This window comes from Xenopus tropicalis, chromosome 5, assembly GCF_000004195.4.
Source record: "Xenopus tropicalis strain Nigerian chromosome 5, UCB_Xtro_10.0, whole genome shotgun sequence".
NCBI lineage: Eukaryota > Metazoa > Chordata > Amphibia > Anura > Pipidae > Xenopus > Xenopus tropicalis.
This window is the reverse complement of record NC_030681.2, coordinates 90893678-90916369: the sequence shown is the minus strand read 5'-3', so window position 1 is coordinate 90916369 and position 22692 is coordinate 90893678. Positions and strand designations below refer to the sequence as shown.

At 36.6% G+C, this 22692-nt stretch overlaps 1 protein-coding gene across 4 annotated transcripts in view; it reads right to left on the bottom strand.

Annotated features, from left to right (window-relative positions):
- Nucleotides 1-22692, bottom strand: part of col12a1 (collagen, type XII, alpha 1) — a 152625-nt gene that overhangs the window by 116540 nt on the left and 13393 nt on the right. For 3 of the 4 annotated variants that reach the window (XM_002936200.3, XM_018094325.2, XM_031901995.1), the window contains exons 2-11: nt 19199-19309; nt 10511-10627; nt 8941-9084; nt 7437-7496; nt 6048-6311; nt 5590-5754; nt 5298-5471; nt 4398-4688; nt 3658-4260; nt 2755-3030 (exon numbers count right to left, since the gene is read on the bottom strand). In XM_002936200.3, coding sequence (XP_002936246.3) covers nt 2755-3030; nt 3658-4260; nt 4398-4688; nt 5298-5471; nt 5590-5754; nt 6048-6311; nt 7437-7496; nt 8941-9084; nt 10511-10627; nt 19199-19271 — 2167 coding nt within the window. In that variant the 5' untranslated portion in view covers nt 19272-19309. The remainder of the gene's footprint in view (nt 1-2754; nt 3031-3657; nt 4261-4397; nt 4689-5297; nt 5472-5589; nt 5755-6047; nt 6312-7436; nt 7497-8940; nt 9085-10510; nt 10628-19198; nt 19310-22692) is intronic. The other variant, XM_018094326.2, reaches the window with a different exon arrangement.

Sequence of the window (22692 nt, the reverse complement as noted above, 5' to 3'; positions counted from 1 at the left end):
GGTCAATCTGATACCCTGACCCCCATATAGTATGGCCACCTTTTGTTCTAATCATTTAGCTCCTTTTCACTTTCTCATCTTCCTCATACACTGGGCAACATTGTGGATCAGCAGTTGAAATTTGCAAACCTGCCCAATCCCTAAACCGTCCAATATCCATAGTATACGGATATATCAATTGGGATAGGCAGACCACCACATACACACACACATAATCGTAACAAACTTTTTTTTGTACATTCTTGTGTGTGTATATGACCACCGTGTATGACACCATATCTACACACTGAACATAACTGCATTTCTTAACTGAGAGTTCTTGTAGTATCCATACAAATGTTGTGCCACAAATCCTACAACATTTTTGTAATAAAATTTTTTAAATGTAACAAGCCATTCTACAGAACAGCTGATACATAGTGCAGCTCCATAAAGGAATGCAGAAGGCAAGCACAAGCATGGAATATATTCAAGCTTCTGCATGGTAATAAATGTAGAATTTTTCTTTTACGACTCTTGAACTTGCACTTGCCCTCAGCCACATTACAAGTTGTGCATTATGCATAATAGAATAGATTTTAATATATTATTGATATGTGCTGGAAATATTATCCAGGTCTTATATAAAATCTTTCTTACCCTGAATGCAGAAAGAAAATATCCAAGAAAATATATATACCTTTTACCTACAGATGTCCATTCTTAGCATAAGGTATGGCACTTTTTCCATTAGTAACCTCAGGCTGCTATTGGGTATAGATTCCCTGTGGATACTGGGAATTGAAGCTTTACCATAGCCATTGCTAATTCACACAGGCATGACATTTGTGGTCATGCAGCTGTTAGGAAATGCAAGTCTCAGCTTTTCACAACAACATTCAGCTGCAGAGGTATGCTGGGAGTTGTAGTTGGCAACAGATGGAAGGTCATAGGTTTGACACCTCTTTTTAAGCTTTATGAGACTGTATATGCTGTTTTACAGCAAGCTTATGGAAATAATTATCTTTTCAACAGCTCACTCCCCATATCTATCTGAAAAACACATGTATTGTGCACTTTTCTCATCATATCAGTTAGTGTATTTGCAGCAGTTTGCCTTTAAGGCTACAGAGAAACAGAGATGCTGCAGTGAAACTACTGATACAATAATACAAAAAGCCTGAGCCTTGTGCCAGCATAGACAGACCATAATTCAGCATTACGGAGAAAAAAACATCCCGTCCAAAGAGCATTTGATAGAACATTCTGAAAATCTGACTCACCTAAGATATTCAATTTACATGTTCTATTTCCAAACACAGCTTTGTATAAAACATAGACTCTGAGTCACTTATTATACAACCCCTTTTTGCTTCTTTCATATCATTTTCTGCTGCCAAATATTTTGGTGTTCAAAACAAAGGTGAAACCCTAGGACATATCTGCTTTTTTTTCTAATATGCTGTAGTTTGACTTTGGCAGTTATTGTAAGACTTTAGCAATTCAAACCCCACTTAAAGGTCCAACATTTGGCCAGCCCCTCTAGAAAGTTCAACCTTTGGTTAGTTAGCTAGGGCAGCAAATATATATTCACCCCAAATTTCACCCTAACTGATCTTCAGGCTGTGTTTTCAGGTGCATCTAGGAGAGAAAATAGTCAGTCTCCCCAAGCCTCACCCTAATTAACCCTCTAGGTTGAGCCCTCTGCTACTGCCCCAAGCCCACAAGAACTTAGACTGTAAGCTCTACGGGGCAGGGACCTCCTTCCTACTGTGTCTCATACCACATGGCACTTATATATATATATATATATATATATATATATATATATATATATATATTTATTGTATTTATTTATTATATCACTTGTCCTCCCTGTGTGTAATTTTGTATTCTGTAAGATTGTACAGCGCTGCGTACCCTTGTGGCGCTTTATAAATAAAGTTATACATACATACATACAAGAAAGCCAGTCCCACAGTTTGGAAACTAAGAGGCTATGTTCACTTGGAGGCCAGGAGCAAAATCGTCTGCAGACCTCTGATAGGATTTGGATGAAAGGATCTACTACAGTTAGAATATATTTGTACCAAACACTTATACTGACTCAATCTGCAATTTAAATAAAAATTCTAAGTACCTGAAAACTAAATGTACCTGAATTGATTTGTACACCTGTTCCCATTCAGTAACATCACAGTTACAGATGAGCAGGCCCGGATTTGTGGAAAGGCCACAAAGGCCCAGGCCTAGGGCGGCACAAGTTTAGGGGCGGCATGCCGCCCCGCCGCAACAGAATTTTTAAATTTGTCTCCCATACGGAGCAGTCGGGACCTCTCCCCACTGCTCCGTATGGGAGTTTAAATGCGCGAATGCGCATGCGCACTCAGGGGGAGAGGGCGCCGCGTGATTGCGCATGCGCACTCGCGGGGGCGGCCTCGGGGCGCCACCAACTGAAATCCGGCCCTGCAGATGAGATCAGTGCAAATTGTGTACCTTACCAAAACCACCAGCTGTTTGACTGACTTGTGGACTATGGCATTAGTTATGTAGTCCTGCGCCAAAGCCTAAGTTTGCAAACTAGATAAAATTAATAAGCATGACTTTCTATTTGTGCTTTTGATGTAAAAAGGAAACTGCAATTTCCTTGATATCCTGAAAAGAAGAGGGGGCACATGGTAATACTTTCCCAGTACATTGGCATTGCCTTTATTGGCAATCTGGAAATCATTAATTGTGTAGTTTTGCTAATGTTTTGCTAATATAAACAATTACCTTCTAAAGTTGTTTCTTCCCCATTTAATGGAGGACTCTCTCCTTCCTCGTATTCTGCCAGGACAGCCACAGCATAAGTAGTTTCTGGAAGTAAATTTGAAAGAACTGTGGTTGTTTTTGGTGCTGGCACGGAAACGATGAATTCTTCACCTTCTCCAACAGCCACCTTATATTTAACAAGGTATGACAAAACATCCTCAGCCGCAGGAGACCAGTTCACACGAAAACTGTTGGATGTAACCTCAGAGAAAGCCAAATCTCTTGCAGGGGTCAAAGCTGTAAACAATGTTCCATAAAATCAATTGGGGAAAACATCAAAACTCCTGCACTGAGACTACGTGTATGTATTTCACTTTACCATTATTCATCTTGGTTGTAGAAAGAGTTTTGCATTTCAGAGCCGACTTGCTTCATTATGTTTTTTCAAATGCAGCATGCTGTATTTTTATGCTTTATTGCACCACATTGAAATTGTAATTACATTTCTAACTACAATGTGAACAGAAATGCACTTACAATATTTAACAGACAAACACATAATGTATGCATTTTGGAGCAGTTGTAGTGCATATGAATTACCACACATTCACAGGTGTGTGTGTTGAGAAAGCTGTGGGGTCCAATCCTGCAATGTATTCAACATCATGGCCTACAGGCTGAATGGCCAGATACCATAAAAGGTAAGGCCACATTTGTATTTTTTCAAGTATTTGGGCTGTTGGTTCCTTTACACATTCCCATGTTTTGATGCACCATGACATGGCTTCTCTGCTCTAATATATTCTGAACTTCCATTGGTACCATGTGTCGCCATAGGAATTTGTCAAATCTGACCACAAATCATTTTACAGCATATTAGCAAATGGTAAATTGATAGCATTTGGTGTTTTAGTCTATACTTACATTTACGTTTTATTGTTTGTAGCTCTTGCTCAATTCTAAGGCAGATAGACTGTGTTAGCTCAAAAGAAATCCTTTGAAAAGCATCAAAATCTTCCACTGTGTACACATGGGTGTCTGAAGGAGGAGAAGCAATGGCCTCCAGCTCAGATCTCACTGCATCCTTCACACCAACTGCAAAAATCTCAACATCTGAATTCCGCAGTTTTATAGCTGGATCTTTAAAGGCATCTGATGACTTTCCATCGGTGATAAGAATCATGACTCTAGGGACGTTTGGTCTTGCTCCTTTAATTTCAACAAAGACCTTTTCTCTCACGTAGGTCATTGCTTTGCCAGTGTTGGTAGAGCCACCTCTATATGGAAAGGTATTTACAGCTTTGAGAATGTCTTCAATTGAGTCATACCTGTTTAAGGTAAACTCTGTAAATGGATCTCTACTGTATTGCACAAGACTGATCTGTACTTTGCTGGGCGAAATATCAAAGCTTTTTACTAATACTTCAAGGAAGGCTCTAACTTTGGCAAAATTAGCTACACCAATACTGTAGGAGCCATCAACAAGCAGAACGACATCTGCTTTTATATCGACACCACCGGAACATTCTGTTAAAAAAAAAACATAAAAGGCATATTGAACTGCAATCCCATGTCTTGTTCCACTGTTCCAATACTTTGCATGTTTAACGTTCTGAAAAACAGTTTTGAACAGGAATGTAAAGTTATTAAAGACAACAACTTACCGACTTTAATTTTCACAGCCTGGGTTTTTTCCAGTGTTGAGATTGGCTCACTTGCTGTGAGTCCTTTCATGGCATATAAATTTATTTGGTATTCTGTATCAGGGGAGAGATCTTTTACATTTATACTTGTAGTTTGAGGGCCAAGGTTCAGTGAATGTTGTTTACTTCCCGCTAACATTGGAAGAAGCTGAATCCTGTAGCCTGTAATTTGGCTTGGCGATGGTCTCCAGGTGATCTTCATTGATTTGGAAGAAATTTCCGTAACAGTCATATCTGAAGGAGGCTCAACAGCTAAAAAGAAAAATAAACTGGTTAGAACATCATAAATTATTAGAACTTCAAGGTAAAATACTATAAACAGGAAGGGGTCACTGTAAATATTCATGTTTTGAGAACATTTTGGCTATTTTAGGCACAGAGTAACAGTAAAAGCATTTATTCTAAGTGAAAATTCAGTTCCAAATCATGTTTTTCACCCACATTTCAGAAATTCTTCCCAGAATTAGAGTTTAACAGCAGCCAGCCATTAAGTAGCACCCACTACGACTTTTACAGATGCGCCAACATAGGCACAAATTAGCACCCACTATTTATGAATTGCATGCAAGTTGTGGCACGTTGTTCCACCACTAATGTGTATGGCATCGATAATGGCAATAGCTTTTTATGAATATGGTAAAAGTCAGTGGTGTCCATGGATGCAACCCACTAAGTGAACCCTGAAATATCAGATACAGGCTGAATGTAGTTCCAAGGTTCCTAGCTTCCATGCATGCAACTGTATCACTTTAAATTATTAAAAAAAACTAATGATCCCACCATTACTTAACAGGCAACTACAACACAAGAAACTGTACCTGGTGTGTAAAATGTGTGGTCACTAGCTTACTAGTAACTTACCTTCTTCTCCACTAACAAGCTCACTTAGCTGCTCTTCAACTCCTGAGCAAACTTGAGTAATTATTTCATCTTGCACTTCCACAATCGAATCAAAATTAGCAACATTAAAAACATGTTTCAAGGAAGGCAGAGAAGCTATTTGTTTGAGTTCTTTTGCATCTGCTGCTTTTATACCTGAAAAGACACATGAACATATATGTAAAATTTATGACAAAGGAGCTACGAGTGGCAGTTGACAGCAGCTAAAGTGCTTCAATTTTGACATCATTTGGCTAACATTTTTTTAACTTACCAAGGGAAAAAACTTCAACCCCTAAGCTACGCAGCTCTCTTGCTGGAATCTCCACTTCATCTTGGGATTTACCATCAGTTATAATGATAGCTATTCTTGGAAATCCTTTTCTTGAGCCGGCAGTTTTGACAAAGGAGTTCTTAATCAGGTAATCAAGGGCATCACCTAAAATATGCAAATACCCTTTATGTTAACATAACATATGCATATGCATTGCATAAGCATTAAACCATGCTATGCTAATTTTTCTAGGCAATTGTTTCATTTTTTCTGTAATCGTAAACAAATAACTGGCTTCTCACAACTGCACACTTGCACAAAGTACTTTTCAGATATGCCTCACTGGCATAGATATGGCACAGATGTGCCTCACTGGCATACAGAAAATAATAACTAATTTCAATTTACCCCAGATGTTAGATATACAGACATACAGCAATATGAAAATTCATCATTACCTGTCATTGTATTGCCTCCCTTGTATGGTATTCTTTTTATGGCTGATACTAATTCCTCTTTCTTGTAATAACTGTTCAGGTTAAACTCAGTCCTAGTGTCAGAGCTATACTGCACAACACCGACTCGGGTTTTGTCTTCCCCAATATCAAAGGCTGAGACCAGAGAAACCATGAAATCGAGAATATATTTGAAGTTGTTTCTTCCAACACTCCATGATCCATCCACAAGGAAAACTACATCAGCAACAGAACTAATAGAGCAGCCTTAGAAATGAAAGAAGAAAATATTCAGTTATATGTGCAGGGCCACAAATAACCACAGTGTTTTCTACTGAGCTGTGTTTAGAACAGGGAAATTCCTATGCTGCCATCCGCTCCTCCTCTGCCGTGCCACTCTGCCAATCCCTGCACTGGCTTCCCCTACCATCCAGGAAAAAATTCAAACTAATGACCCTCACATTTAAAGCAGTCCTTAACTCTGCCCCACCCTACATCTCTGAACTCATCTCTAGATACCATCCAACCCGCTTGTTACGCTCCTCTACTGACCTGCTCCTCAACTCCTCTCTCATTCCCTCCTCACACGCTCGCATTCAAGACTTTGCAAGGGCTGCCCCCCTTCTCTGGAATTCGCTCCCACAAACTATCAGACTTTCTCCCAATCTCTCTGCCTTCAAGAGATCTCTAAAAATGCATTTATTTAGAGAATCTTACCCTAATCTTGTTTAACATTACCTCAGTGTGCTGCTAAAAGCAATAACCTGTGCCCCACCTCTCAAAACTCTGGTCATGCCCATTCCCACACCTTGTGTCTCAACCCTTTCTCCTTGTAGATTGTAAGCTCTTTTGGGCAGGGCCCTCTTCACCTCTTGTATCGGTTACTGATTGCTTTATATGTTACTCTGTATGTCCAATGTATGTAACCCACTTATTGTACAGCGCTGCGGACTATGTTAGCGCTTTATAAATAAATGTTAATGTAATGTAATGTAATTTTATATTAAATCTATATGAATGAAATGAGAAAACCTGGGATATGTATGAGTTCTATTTGCTGGTCGCTCCCCAGTAATGTTATACCATGCCCCATAAACTGTTGGACCATGTCACCTTTTGGGCCATTACAACCTTTTGGTTTCTTGTAAGGAAATTAAAAACACAATAGGAGGGTGCCTTGGGAAATTATAATTTGGAGGTTTGAAGGTTTTGGAGACAATGTCACCTAAGTTAAAGCTACAGCTGGTAGCTGAACCAATAACACCAGAACAGCCTCTAAGGCAAAATAAAAAATACATTAACATACTGATACTTCCAACAGAGAAATTTAAATCTAAAATTTAAAAATGGAGACATATAAAAACTGTTTTCAGAGAAGACAGCATTACTTACGTGGTGATTTACTTGTCTCAAGTTTAGGCTCTTCAAGTGTCACTCGACCTCCTGTTTGAACTTAAAATCAAAATTCTATGATTATTTAGTATACCTTTCTTTTTTGTTTACAAAGGTTAAGTCTATTGAGTATGCAAATATGCACATAAATCATTATCTGTGCAAGCTTCAAGCCTATTAAATGGTAATAAATTTGCTGCTCATTCTTGTAATTTATTGTCTTATTACACCCAAGGGCATTTCAGTTCCAAGCAAATTACATAGCTTGATCTAAGTGGACTAATTATTTTTCCTTTTTTATGAAAAGATAATTTAATGCAACCTTGGTTGCTTTTTATATAGTGGTAACATTTAGAAATTGGTCAAGATCTGCAGATTTTGAAATAGGTGCCAGTTTTTGCTTATTTATAAAACTTTGATTTTGATTAAAATGTTTCATTCTGCCTTTTTTCTTTTGTAATTATGCTTCAACTGTTTAATTTTCCTCATCCATTGAAAATTTGATTAAAGTTGTTGAAATTACATTGAGATAATGGAAGTAAAGTTTTACTACTTTGAGGAAAGTTTCCATTCCGACTTCAAAAACTATTTCATTTCCCTCCAACTTTTACAACATTAAAATTAGGCAATGGAAATCCTTAAAATGTATCAAAGTAGTTTAACAGTCACTGCTTAAAAGTTTTATAAATAGAACATTTTATACCAAAATAATTGTAGTTCCTGTATGCTACAGCAGAACATAAGATTTTCTGTGTAAAAATAATAATTTAATCAATAAATAAATGCAAACTGCCATTAAGATATGTGTTATAGCTGTATGTATGCCATGATGGTATTGTATACAAAATGGTATTTTTTAAAAGTGACTAGCTCCAAAAGGTATATCTATTTTTTTAAGCAGGCTCATACTCTTGCAAATTATTTTGATGCACAATGGTTTAATAAGGTCCTATGAAAACAATATGTTGGGAAAGGCTGTGAAAAAAATATGGCAGCTATTAACGTTGCTATAAAAAGCATTTTGTATTTGTTTTCCTAAAAGCGTGAATGTTTACACGTAAATAACGCAAACCAACTGTACAGATGTTTCTAGAGAATAAGGATAAAGAGACTGGTTTTACTTTAATGATTCAATTTAGAGGGAAGTTTGTACCTTCTTTTTTTTGTACATAATAATAGAGTGCATCATATTGTGTACCTGGTTGGGAGAGGCAGCTGCTGTCCTCTTATATTTATTTATGGGGTTAATTTATATAAATTGCCTAGTATGCTTGTAATTAATATTTTATGTAGTCAAAGAGCAAAATCCTATATATCAGTTGGACTCATGTTTCTCGATAAACTCATTTTTGAAGGGAACCCCTAATTAATTATTATGTAATTTTTCTAGGCTATTATTTATTTCTTCACTGTTGATCTGGAAACGTGTTACAAAAGAGTTTTGCTGTATCTGTCAAATGAAGTTTGTCTCTAGGTAAAAGATGGTTCTCTCTCAAGTACTTACTTGTAAGTTGGCCAAACACAGGTACACTCTCCTCTAATTCATCATATGAAATAGCTGTCACAACATATTCCACATCTGGTACAAGTTCAGTTAGTATGGTTTGCGTAGCAGAAGCTGGAAGATCTAGTTCCTTTTCTGGTCCATCTGTAAATCATTACCACAATGCAGACTTCAGAGATTTATGGAAGAATAAAAGCTTGAGTTTGGTTGTGTTTTCAGCTATGTTTACTGCCTACTTAGCCTATCAAAGACATCTCATATGCTTGTCTGTTTTGATGTGCCGCTCAGTTACCAAAATATATCTTTGTTTGTTTTAAATACTGAACAGGAAGTTCTAGCATTGTGTAGTCTGATAATTTTCCAGTTACTTCAGTCTATTTATTAAGAAATGGTGCCCCACAACAATCCCTGGTGCCCAGTCTATGTCAATGCTCCTGTATCACCTTGTGTAGTAAAATAGAACTGTACCTAGAAAAAAAGCCAGAGGCTACTTGTACTTCCTCCCAGAAGTAGGAGTTCCATACTTATAATTTATAAACATCTTGGGGCACAAAGGCTGAACATTCTGTTTTAGATGGACATAACTGATCATCCTTATTTAGACATATCTAAGTGTGTAGAAAAGTAATGATGTAACTAATTCAAAGTAATCTGTCAAGATATCTTAAAAAATTATCTCCACGGAAGTTTACTAGACTTTATCCCTAAGAGTGATAAAAAGGGTTTCTGTGCTAATTCCCAGTCATAACTTTCATTCCAGGTTCTATTAACTTTGTTCTCAAGCTCCCTCTATTCCAGGTTTAAGAAAGCACAAGGTGCCCCAATTTGGAGTCCATTGAATGTGTTTCAATTACCCTGTATCTCGAGACTGCAATGTGCATATGCTGACTGTTACACAGAGGAAGGCACCTTTATATGTGGCATAGGATTGTGGGCCATGAGAAGAAGCAAAGAAGTCCAGTGCCATCAAATTAACAGAACAATGTCATAATGGGGTTCAGTTTCACTTTAATAGGATCTGAAATCCTTTTGAGAAAAAGATGACTGCATCTGTTGAACTGATATAACTATTATATGTACAAATTAAATGACACTGAGCCATATGTAATGGAACAAATGAGTGGTGAAGTATACGTTAGGTCCCAAAATAATGTTCATCATTTTCTAATACTTTTTAAAGTTAGTTAGCAGTGGGACTTTTAAACAAAATTCTCACACTGAGATTTTAATCCCTTACTAAGAGGGAACCATTGGCTCTCTAGTGAAATATTGTATATTTAGATATATGTTGAGATATGTGAACTGGATAGCAGCTCATATATTAAATTAATTTTAAATAAACACCCAAAGATAGTAATATTTCAATAGACATGCTAAGCAGTTCATGTAACAACATCAAATATCACATATAAGTAATAACAGCTTAATTTGAGCAGATTGTACTATAACATTTAACAGAAATGTCAACTGTTTTCATTACCCAAATCCTTGCAAATTTCCTAGTGTTAAAATATTTTATGTATAGTACTTATGCAGGCAATGACAATAAGGATTTTAATTCATAACCTACCAATTGTAGGGACGATAGTAATCTTGTAACCCTTTATTCTTTCTGCCGGCCTTTGCCATGACATTCGAACTGTATTTTCATTTACTATTTCAAAATTTAAGTCTGTAGGTGGACCAACTGAAATAAAATGTTGATAAGGCAAATTAGTGCAGTTATTTAAAAAATGTTATTGCACCCAATATTGCACTGGAAAAAACAGTGCAATGGGAAATTCCCTTTTCCTGCATTGTTACAGTATAATGGACCCTACCTTTAAAGGTAGCTTTTATTAGTCTGAGTACTGGGAGCTATTCATTTTGCCATATATAATAATGCATGACAATTTATATTTTAGAATAAGGGATCTGTTTACTAAGGGTAACTATGGAACTATTAATGAATGTGCTTTAATATGGTTGAAACATTGTCATAAACGATGGGTGATTTTTATCAGATAGTAGGCTTGAACCTTGTTTTGCAATTGGGTTTGCGGGCTGATAAAAAACCAAAAACAGGACATGATTTTGACCTTGGTTTTATTGGTTCACCCAAATCTTCACATTGACCAATATATATCATTTTTTCAACTTTTTTTTTTTTACATTTTGGCAATTTTTATGAATAGCTTTTTAAAATAATTTTGTGGTAAAGCACAGCACGGGGCCAAAAAGGAATTGAGAAATTGTATAAATACAAAAAAATGTGCAGTCAGAAACACTCTAGGAAGTGTTAAAAGGTTCTCTACATGGCTCAATCTATAGGAAAGTCAGGAAAGAAGATGCCAATGGTTGAAATGTGGTGTCCCTAAAAGCTATTTCCTGCATCCTACAAGAAATGTTTTGATATCTTATTTGGTTTATATTGTCCTTTAGTAAACAGACCCAGTAAAAGGACTTAAAAGTCTTGCCTTGCAGGCCAGGGTTCAGTGTTTATATAGACATCCTTGGGTGCAATAACTCTCACATTTATACAAATCACACAAGCAAACACTGGTAAAAAAATAACACAAAGCAAAGCTTACAAAGCATAGCTTTGCACAAATTTATTTCCAACATCATGACAACCATGCTGTTGGAGAAAAATTAAAAGTTACAAGAGCTGACAAAATGACAAAACAATTACACAAGTTACACTGCACAACATATAACAGTTACATCTTGAATTGCTACATCATATAGGAATGATTAGCAAAATCAAGCACATTAAGAAACAACACATTTAAGTAAAGTAAAATCACAGAATGTAATCAGATTTAAATCTCTTGTGTAACATTAACAATTATTTGTACATGCTGAGTGTGGATCATGCCAAAATACAACAACCTGCTTACAATCAGACTAAACTCTGCTGAGCATGAAAGCTGAATGCTACCAGATATTCAGCACATCATTAGGCTTGTGTAATAGTGCTAGCACCATTTCCACATAGAGTCTGTAATGTTGCAAATCTAAAAATATAATCTGCCTCTTATAAAAAAGTCTAGGATTTTAGAAATAAGCTATGAGTTCAGTTACCAAATATACAATGCTTGTTAAATCATACAGGTTGTGAAACTCACAAACTACTTCTAATATCCTCAACCATTTTAGTGAGGGTTACAAAACCTTCTTTAGGGGGACTGTTGGTCATACAAGGGTGTGCAAGTTTGGAAAAGGAAAAACAATATTAATTAACGTAGCCTGTGTTTAAAGATAAGAAATGTTGAATATGGCCATTGATTCCTTCCAGCTGTAGTCTAACTATATCTATAATTTTCCAACAGCTAAAGGTTATAATATTAAAAATTTTACTTCTTTAATGAGTGTGCCAAGCACATTTACACAAGCCATGATTGTAACACGAACACATAAATAATATTTCCGAAGCAGGTACACACATTCCATACTAAAAAACAGCATTTTGATGTCAAAATGCAAGTATGGACCATTTACAAAACACTGGTTAATAATGAAGAGACGAAATCAGAGCATGTTGATGGACAATGTAGAATGTTGCGAGCAAACAGTGAAAAGGGCACTTTAACCCACATGGAACTGCAAACCAAAAAATAAAAGTGCTGATGACAGAGATGATTGAACAATACAAAAAAAAAAGAAATAACTGGCATGGGAACTATTTCATGGCATCATGCAAGATACATGAAATCTTCATTTGTTTGAGCTCTCCAAAATGAACACAAGCCTCCATGTACAGATTGCATCGCACACAGACTTTTTGTGTCTTATTTTATAATGATATTCAATTTTGCTCAGTATTCGAAAATGTGCTGGTCATAAGTATATGGTTGTATTCAAACTGATTGCTGGATATTTTGATCTACAGACTTCATATAACTTTGCCGTCACACATGGGTTAATCTCCAAGGTAGATAATATAGTTTAAGGTTTAGGTATGTTAAATGGCAGCTAAAGAAATATTAACTTCTATGTTTTGATATTTGCTATGCTCAGATCAATACAATGGTAGTGAATATGTACAATAATAGGTGCCTTGTACATATATGTATGGCTCTCTCCAAAAGGTAGGACCTGTTGACTATATTTAGTTGACCAATTTAGCCTCATTGTTTTGTTATACTATGTTTGCAGTCTATGGACTTGTACCATAGGACCATGTACCATAGTTACAACTAATAGTTGTAAATAATAGTTCACCTACTAGCTTATTTCACAAAAACATTCAATATTTGAGCATACACAGTGACTAAAAGATGTAGCTTACTGGTCCTCTCACAGGGTCCATTAGACAAGCCCCTAAAAATTTACCAGTGGGGTTCTAAGAATCTTATGGCAGCTGGATGAATGCTCCCTGCAGTCAGTCTGTTAATGGTGACCCTGGTAACAAACAAGCACTACTATAACAATTCTCACAGCTAGAATCATTTAATAAGTTTCTCCACTGACATTTCGTCATATGTCAAGTGCTACATGAAGCCAGAAAAATCAGATTAGACAACTTCCAGCAATAACTATATGCATTTATGCTAACTGTGCTCTAAGCTGCCGGCATGCTACAGTTACAAATATCTCCAATTAGTGCCCCCAAATAGAAAGCAGTTTACAAACCTAAAAGCTAAAGAGGAAAGTTTACTTTTAAATAAACTTTTGTTATGTTATAGATGGGCTTTTTCTAAATAACTTTTTAATATGTCTTAATTTTTTATTTTATATGTTGATTTATTACTGTTGTATTTGAATTATTATTGTTTACAATCTGGTTGCTGGGGTCAGTGAACCTGTTAACCAAAACACATTTCTGTGCAAGCCCCCTCCCAATCATCTTTTACCCTGACTCTGACTCCTGACACTAAAGTAGGGCAATTGTTGATGATCTCAGCAAAATAATCAGATGGCATTTTTTTCAATAACACAGATATATATATGAGCATTTTTTTCTTATAGGTACATATGCATGGACAAAGGATATCACATGCTTACTTATAACTACAGTAAATGTTTTTCCAAGCTGTTAGTGAAATTTAAAGATGCATAAACATGCATGCAGCGGTTGTTATATAATTTATGTTATACATAACAGGGTATTGTCTATAGCTGGCAAAGAAATAGACAATGAAATAAAGAATATCATTATAAAATACTATTTCGGTTGCAATGGCTCAGGACAAATTTAATGCATAGGCAGACACAACTGACCTGTGCATGCTTCAAAAAGATATCAGTACATGGTAAAGAGGTGGCACCAACCTGGACAGTAATTTGACCTGTTGCTGAAGAAGGCTTGGGCTTTAACTTATGTTGAACAGTAGAAGCCCAACTTGGTAAGCTCCAAAACATCGAATTCCAAGAAAAGGCTGATTGTGGGGAAAAGGCTTTAGAGTCTGAAAAATGTGTAAACCTGTTCGAGATAATATGAATGTTTTCTTCATATCTTTTCCAGCAAATTTTCCATCAGGTAATACTGCTCCAAGACCTCCTGAGTCGTTGCAATTTCTAAATTCGTGTATTGTGTGTTTGAGCATTGCTCATAATGAAGAAAAAGGTTACACACTTTCCTTTATAATGTTTGTAAAAATAAGTTTCAAGTAAAAATAAAGTACCCCTTGTGTCTAACATGTTTGCCCTTAAATATACTGTGTAACATTGCGTTCAGTATTTACCACTTATGCTCATCTTGAGCATTCAGAGATGAAAAATATTTGGACCCAAAGTAAATGAGAAAAATGAACAAACTTATCATCTAAATACACAGGACATTGAAAGCTCACTTATTCAATCTGGCATACTGAGCTAAGTAAAAGGGGGGGGAGGAATCAAACCAGGCAATAGTTCTATATGAGACAGATGAGAGAAAAGTACTGGTATGGGATCTATAATGCAGAATGCATGGGACCTGGGGTTTTTCGTATAAGGGGTCTTTCAAATTAATTTGAATCACAATACCATAAGTCTGGTAAACTTATTTAAATGTTAAATAAACCCAATAGAGTTATTTGCCCACCAAATAATTCATGTAGCTTAGTTATAATGAAGGATAAGGTACTGTTTTATTATTACAGAGAAAAAGGAAATAATTTTTTAAAATTAGAACTATTTGCTTATGGACGCTAAGGGAGATGACCTTTCATTATTTTTTTGCATAATAAGTTTCTGAATAAGGGATCCCATATCTGTACGACATACAACATATATAATAGTTTAGTACACATTAATGGGTAAACGCACATGCACATTGGCCTTTCTCTTTTGCAACTGTTGGAATAAAAATGACATGCAACTCTTCTTTTCTAATATGAAATGGAAATACTTTTTATTTGTAAATGGATAAACAACTCCATTCAGTCAGTTAGGTCAAACTGAATGCAGCAATGCATTTTTTGTAGCAATGCACTCACAGGTTAGACTGTTCAAACAGTGGAATAGTACCATTCGGTATCACATATGGTTATATGTCTGTCTGCAAAAGTTACAAAAGTACAACAAGAACTTATAGTTTTTGTATTTAAGGATGAAATATACACCTATATTCAACACAATTGTAATACATTCATTAATCTGTATCTGTGCTGACTTTGCTCACAGGCATTATGAAGTCTACACTGACCTAAGTGACCTAAGGAATATGTATAGGGTGGAACTCTGCAAAAAATGGTTCCGTACTATGTTTTTCTTCTTTAAATAAACTATATATTTTCAATAATAGTCAGAAAAACTTTGATAATGCTGAATATAGGTGTGCATTTGCCTTTTAATCATTTAGAAATATCAATATGGGGTAGCAGCTAGTTTATGAAAATAAATAAATAAGTAATATTAATAGATTGGTCTTGTTATAGCATGCAAAGGAATTTAATCTAATGAGAAATGTAATGAAAGACAATAAAATGTGCAATGTTGTTCTGTGACAAAAAGACTGGACGTTTTTAGTTTGCACCATTGTGCAGTGTATGTCAGAAAACCCCTCACTGCAAACTTTGATTTTGTGGCAAAACACAACACATTTAAGCAGGTTTCTTAACAGAGAAGACACATGGGGTGATTAGTCGGCCATAGGCTACTGTATAATTTACTGTGACTAATCGCCTGTGGTTTTCGCTGCACAGATTAGTCACTCCGACTTTTTAAAAAGTTGCGGCTACAAATCTCTGCGTGTGTCTTCTCCCTAAACATGCTATGTACAATAAAAATTGTAATTTTTGTTCTTATTCATATACATTGTATTCCAACTTATTACATTTCATTATTAGTTATTAGAACATATTTTTAATGTGGAGCTAACATTGATATATATGTGCATCCAACTGTAATGGATGTAAATTATTCTTTTTGACAAATAGATTTAATTTTTTTTTTATATTTGTTTTAGATAAAAATGATTTATAAGTGTGCTTCTTCAATCTAATATTATCTTCTACTACAAACTATTAACCCAGGCTGTTTGTAGTGGTCAATGGCAATGCTATCTCATGCTGGAATCAGTCAGTTAGAGAGGGTAAAAGCTGTCATTGACTCACAGCAAGAGTGTGTTGGCTGCAGTCAGGTTAGAAACACAAATGAAATGTTAATAATATGAACTGTAAGGAGAAACCAAATCTGTAAAACAGATCTATTTCATCCACGACCATTTAGTGAATTTTTATAATAGTGACAGTTCCCAAGTAAGAGAATAATACTATTCAGTGAGAAAGAAAATTAATGTAGGTATGATATGATTTTTTTTACCAAAATTAGTAAATAAAAAAGGAAAAATAAATAATTACGATAAACACAAGAAAATGTAGCTTATGGCACCTAGCATGGTGCAAAAATGGACACAAATTGTATCACTAATTTCACTAAATAAACACACACACACAATACCCATAAAAGATATAAGCAAGAACATTTGAACAATTGCATTGTATAATATCTCATGAGTACTGAGACCATTTATATTTATGTTCAATTGTCTGCAGATTCATATTCAGTTGAATATCTCCTTCCTTCAATGTGCATTCAGTTAAGGCCTCCCCACCACTCCACCTCAACTGTCAAGGTACCCACCGTGGTCAAAATTCACATTTCTCTGTTTATCAGTACATGATGTACCAAAAATTAAGAGGTACAGTTAAAGTTCCAAATAGAACAAAATATCACCTTACATACTGAAATGCTATAAATATGAATTCTTAATAAGGAACCTTATTTAAACAAAGCAACAGATACCTAAAATACCTAAAGATACAGTTCCCTTAAGGATTTAATTATTGCTGTAAATATTCTTAATGCACTCTGGAATGACAGTTTTCAGAAAACCCAAAGACTTTTAATCATACCTTATGGCTAGGAACGCCTTCCTAACTGAAAGACATAACCAGTAGACTCTTGTTAAAGTCTCCTTTAAGCACTTGTCAGGGAATACATTACCCACCTTTCAGAACATTAGCATGACACATCCTGTAATTTAACCTCACTTAATCTGATGTTTAGAGTACATTCAAAATCTAATTAAGACGGGAAATATGTGATAGGCTATCTAACAATAAATCCCTTATAGCAAACTTCAAACTCTTTTTAGGCTAATGTCCCACAGAGAGAGTTAGTCGCCCACTATAGATCTCTGCTACCGTGGGTAAGTAATCGCTTTAAAATGCCTTTCCACTGGCAACAATAGGAGTCGCCGGTGGAAAGGCCAACACATTGCTTCGAGTTCCTTGGGACATTAGCATTAAAAAAAATTCAAGATATCATATTGATGTATAGTACAAATACAATATTCCATTAGCCTGCAAAAACTAGTTAAGGGTAAGGGCCAACAGAAGGTTATAGGGGTAAGGTACAGAGGATCATTATTAAACATATGCTGTATATACAGCATTGTAGAACAGCTCTATGCAACAGGAGTTCTATAACACATATCACTATGGGTTTTAGCAGCTATTTAATAAGGACATGGGTTATTATAATAAGCATATATTATTTTGCTGTTATTTTGCCTTAAAGAAATAGAAACATATGATGCCAAAGCTTATTGCATACAAAAAAACTTTCTTTTTGAACTTAACATATTTACACACAGAATGCTGTAAGTAACGTTAGCAACATGGCATTTTGTATATATGCCACTCATTTGTATGGTAACTGCCATATTACTTAAGTATTCACCCCAGACAACTACAGAAAAGGGCCATGGTGATACTTGAGTTATATAGATAATAATAGCTATATAGATAATGCCAAAGCATTGGAAAAGCCATTGACCATTGTAACTTCATCATAGTTTTTACTATATTTAAGGTAAAATAAATGGAAGGTGAACTGTATGTATACATTATACACTTTTGCATCCCCCCTAAAAAACAACAATTACCATCTACGTATATCAATGAAAAGCTACTGTTCTGCTCATGTATATGCAGAATGTCTCAGGTAAAGTAAGATGGTGGATACCATTGATAGGCAGACAAGCTAGCCCATGTGTGAGTTGTTCCCTCACACATCGGTGCCTGTGCAAAGGTAAATCAATGAAAATAAGTCCTCATTTGAAATAGGCCAGAGATTCACACTGAGATGATACAGTAAAGTAGACCCATCAAAATTTCTAGTTTCATAATACATATATTATTTTTCTAATCAACTTACATTTCATATGCAGCAGTTCCCAATCCTACATATATTTGTGATTCACATTGGAAGTTTATACAAGAAATACATGTAGGTTATCCATAGTACCAGAATTCCTGGAGTCACACTCATATAATAAACACATGTAACTTGCAAACTGTTCTCAGTGTGTCGGAAAAGTGTGTAACGCGCAGCAGTGAGTAATTTAACAGAACTTAACGATTGGCAAGATCAAGTTTTGTGATTAAAAAAAGAAATATGCACAACTTGTACACACACTTGAAAAATACTTTATTAAATGATGGATGTTTCGCATTTCCCAAAGCACAAGTGCCAATTAAGATGGGAGTGGCAGTGCTGTAGGCTCTTGTGCTTTTCAATCTTTTGAAAACTTCATGCTTACACAGGCATTTTTGCTGCAGAACATTAACTTGATGAAGACTGGAGAGGACACAGGCCAAGTGGCTCTCTGAGAACAAAAATCGGACTTTTTACCTTGCCTCTGAGGAGAAAATATGTTATGAACACAAGACAAGATGACGAGGAAATGACAAACCAAAGAGAAGAAGAAATGTAAAAGGGAAGAAAAACTAGTATAGATCTGAGAGTCCTGTAGAACCCCCATTGAAGAGGAATTAGGATCTGTTACCTTCAGCCTCTATGGAAGACAGAAGCAGCACAGCACAAAATGCTGTCACTGCTGAGCACAGCCGAATTTTCATTTTTCTGCCTTTCTCCGGTCACAACAACATGAATGGATCTGCAACCATAAAAGGATTACATTTACGGAATGAATGAGAAGTGTCCAACTTTTATCAGTATCACAAAAAAATAATAAACAAACTTGTGGGATTGTAGTAGACTACTGTAGTGCTCTAAAAAGCTACTTAATAATGGGATAATGAAGGATGTCAACCCAAATTTCAAAAATTTTCCATTCATCTTATTCTAGATTATTCTTTAGATAATAAACCAACATACTCCTTTGCGCAACATGACCACAATAAACAGGACTAAGGAGAAATCCATAATTCCTCATCATAATTATATCATCCTAATTATTTTCTGTTATAACGCACTAATTAATCATTGTTTTGCTTTCATATTTCTGTCCTTTCCCTGCACTGTAAGCAGGATAGGCTCACTTTATTGGAATCTGAGGTAATGATTAGCTAATTATCTGGCTTATCTATCAATTGAACCAAAATATCTCCAGTCTTACTTATGGTCAGTTTTGGAGCCGAAAGCGTAATTCCTTTTCTCTTACCACCAAAAAGGGGAAATTCTGAATAAAAAAATTTGTAGGAACAGAGATAGGCTTAACAGCAGGACTTTCCTTGCAGAAGTGCCTTTATTGTGCCATTTTACACAACATGATTCAGGGATAACCCCTTTGTTGATTGTCACAATAAACACACTTCTGCAAGGAAAGTCCTATCTCTGTTCCTACAATTTTGTTATCAACTGGTAATTTGTTCAAATATCTATAGTCTCAACTCCTACATTTGTTTGCAAGAACCAGATGAAGATGTAAAGTAAAAACCATTTCAGTTTTTCCTGTTTTTTGCATGAAATAACATGTCAGAAGATACACAGATACATATACACAGGTTTACATGTCAGATAACAGATTATGGTGTTCTACAGAGCTAATCTGTTATCTGCTATGTAACCTGTGCCTTTTCTTCTATTCAGTTTATATTGCTTCCCCCATCGATACACAGAAGCTTGTTTATATAAACTATAGCATTGTTTCTGAAACACATTTAATTGTTTCAAACACATTTAATTACTTTAATTACTTTACATATTTATTCACTTTGAAAAATTTTCATTGTATGGTTTTACGGCTATGGAAATGTAAGCATGTTATAGGTAAATACTATCAAGTTAGCGCACTGTTACATGTGACTTTTTCAGAATGATTTTAAATGCCAGTGGTTCCTAAACATAAACAGTAATTCTATTACTGAACAGGATATTCAGGAAAGGATGGTAGTTCACTTAGTACACATAAATAGCTTCAACAGATTACAGTGTCAATACATCAGGTTACAAGAAATGTCAGTCTGGCAAGTGCTGCATGGGGTATTAACCCCAACATTTCTTTTACTTGGTGGAGCCCACAACTGCTCCTACAAGCTCATCAATGGCATTCCATGACCCGCCTTCCACTTATACTATAACTCTTCCTTACTCTTTATAAGGCCCTCTGCTGCACCCTCTCTTCAGAGTGAAAGCTAAAGAAACTGAAGTATGTGATCCCCTTGCTCTTAGAGATTAGAGAATGCCCATAACTCCTGGGGCCAGAAGGGATCTCCTCCATCCAACAAGGCATGATTACACTATTGGATGACTCATAGCAGGAACTGGATTAACCCTTAATCACTAGTGTCAGGGGCAGGCACTGGTGCTACCATTTCCTAAGTGCCAACATTTCACAAGTGCTAGGAAGAAGGGAATGGCAGTTAAACAAGGCAGTTGGACAAGGCTTTGACAAGGCTCCAAACTATCTCCAATCAACACTGAACAACGTGGAATCGCAAGAACACAACTTTGCTTATTCATGGTAGTTTGTTATTTCCTATCCCAAAATGTTTTATCCTGCCCTCTTCCTCTTTGCACTTTCATGCTTCCTAAAACATCTCCAGCCACACCCTCCATCCAGTCAGAAAGGTATAGCAATCACTGCCTCTCTACTCTCCTCTCTTTCCCTCTCAGCACATGAAGTTTTTAAATTGCTCTGCTCCATAACCCCAGTTAACTCTTTCTCCTCACATAAAACAAAAACATACAAATCCCGCACTCACCTTGCATTCCTCTCCTTCCTGTTACTCGCTGCTGGTGACATTTCCCCCAACCCTAGCCCTTACCCCATCCCTGTTCTGTTAGGGACACGTTCACCAAACCCACCCTGTACCCCTTTGAAGTACAGAACCCTTACCCCTATACCCAAAGCCTCTATTCACATTTCCTGTGCCCTCTGGAATTCCCGCTCCGTCTGCAACAAACTCACCTCCATCCATGACCTTTTCATCGCTAAATCACTTAACTTGTTTGCAATAACTGAGACCTGGCTTTCCCCTACTGACACTGCCTCACCTGCTGCTCTGTCTTTGGGGGGCTACACCTTACTCACACTCCCAGACCTGGAAACAGGGCAGGGGGTGGGGTAGGACTCCTTCGTTCCCCCCGCTATTCATATAAAGTCCTTCCACCTCCTCCTTCTCTTTCATTTTCCTCATTTGAGGTTCACTCTATTAGGCTCTTCTCCCCTGTTTCACTTCGCATTGCGGTCATATACCGACCTCCTGGACCGACCTCACAATTCTTTGACAACTTTTCTGCCTGGCTTCCTTACTTCCTTTCCTCTGACTCCCCATCCATTGTACTAGGTGACTTTAACATACCTGTTAACAATCCTAATGCCCCTGCTACCTCTAAACTCCTTGCACTAACATCCTCCTTTGGGTTATCTCTGTGCTCTGACTCCCCCTCTCACTCTAATGGAAACTCCCTGGATCTTATATTCCCAAAATGTTGTTCTACCTCCAACATCACTAACTCCCCTTTCCCCCTCTCTGATCACAATCTGCTCACATTTCAACTCTCGCTAACTCCCTCTACACCCTCTGCTGTCCCCCAAACATACACATACCGAGACCTGCAATCCCTGAACATGTCACACCTTTCTTCTTCCTTTGAATCTCTTAATTCTAACATCCTAACTGTCTCTTGTCCTAATCAGGCTACCTCTGTCTACTACAGCACACTCACCACTGCCCACAATGAGCTTGCTCCTGCCAAGACAAAACGCATGAGGCCCAAACCACTCCAACCCTGGCACACTGCTCATACCAAATCCCTCCAAAAACGTACACTTGAGCGCCGCTGGCGCAAATCAAGGTCAGAGTCAGATTTCTGCAGTTACAAATCTGCTCTGCTCTCCTACAACACCACCCTCTGCCAAGCTAAACAAACCTACTTCACTGCACTTATTAACTCCCTCTCTACCTTTAACTCTCTGCTGTCCCCTCCTCCGCCCCCTCCGTGTGCTTCAGTCACTGCTCAAGCTATTGCTGAGCACTTTAAAAATAAAATTGACACCATCCGAAGTGACATTGCACAACTTAATCCCCATAA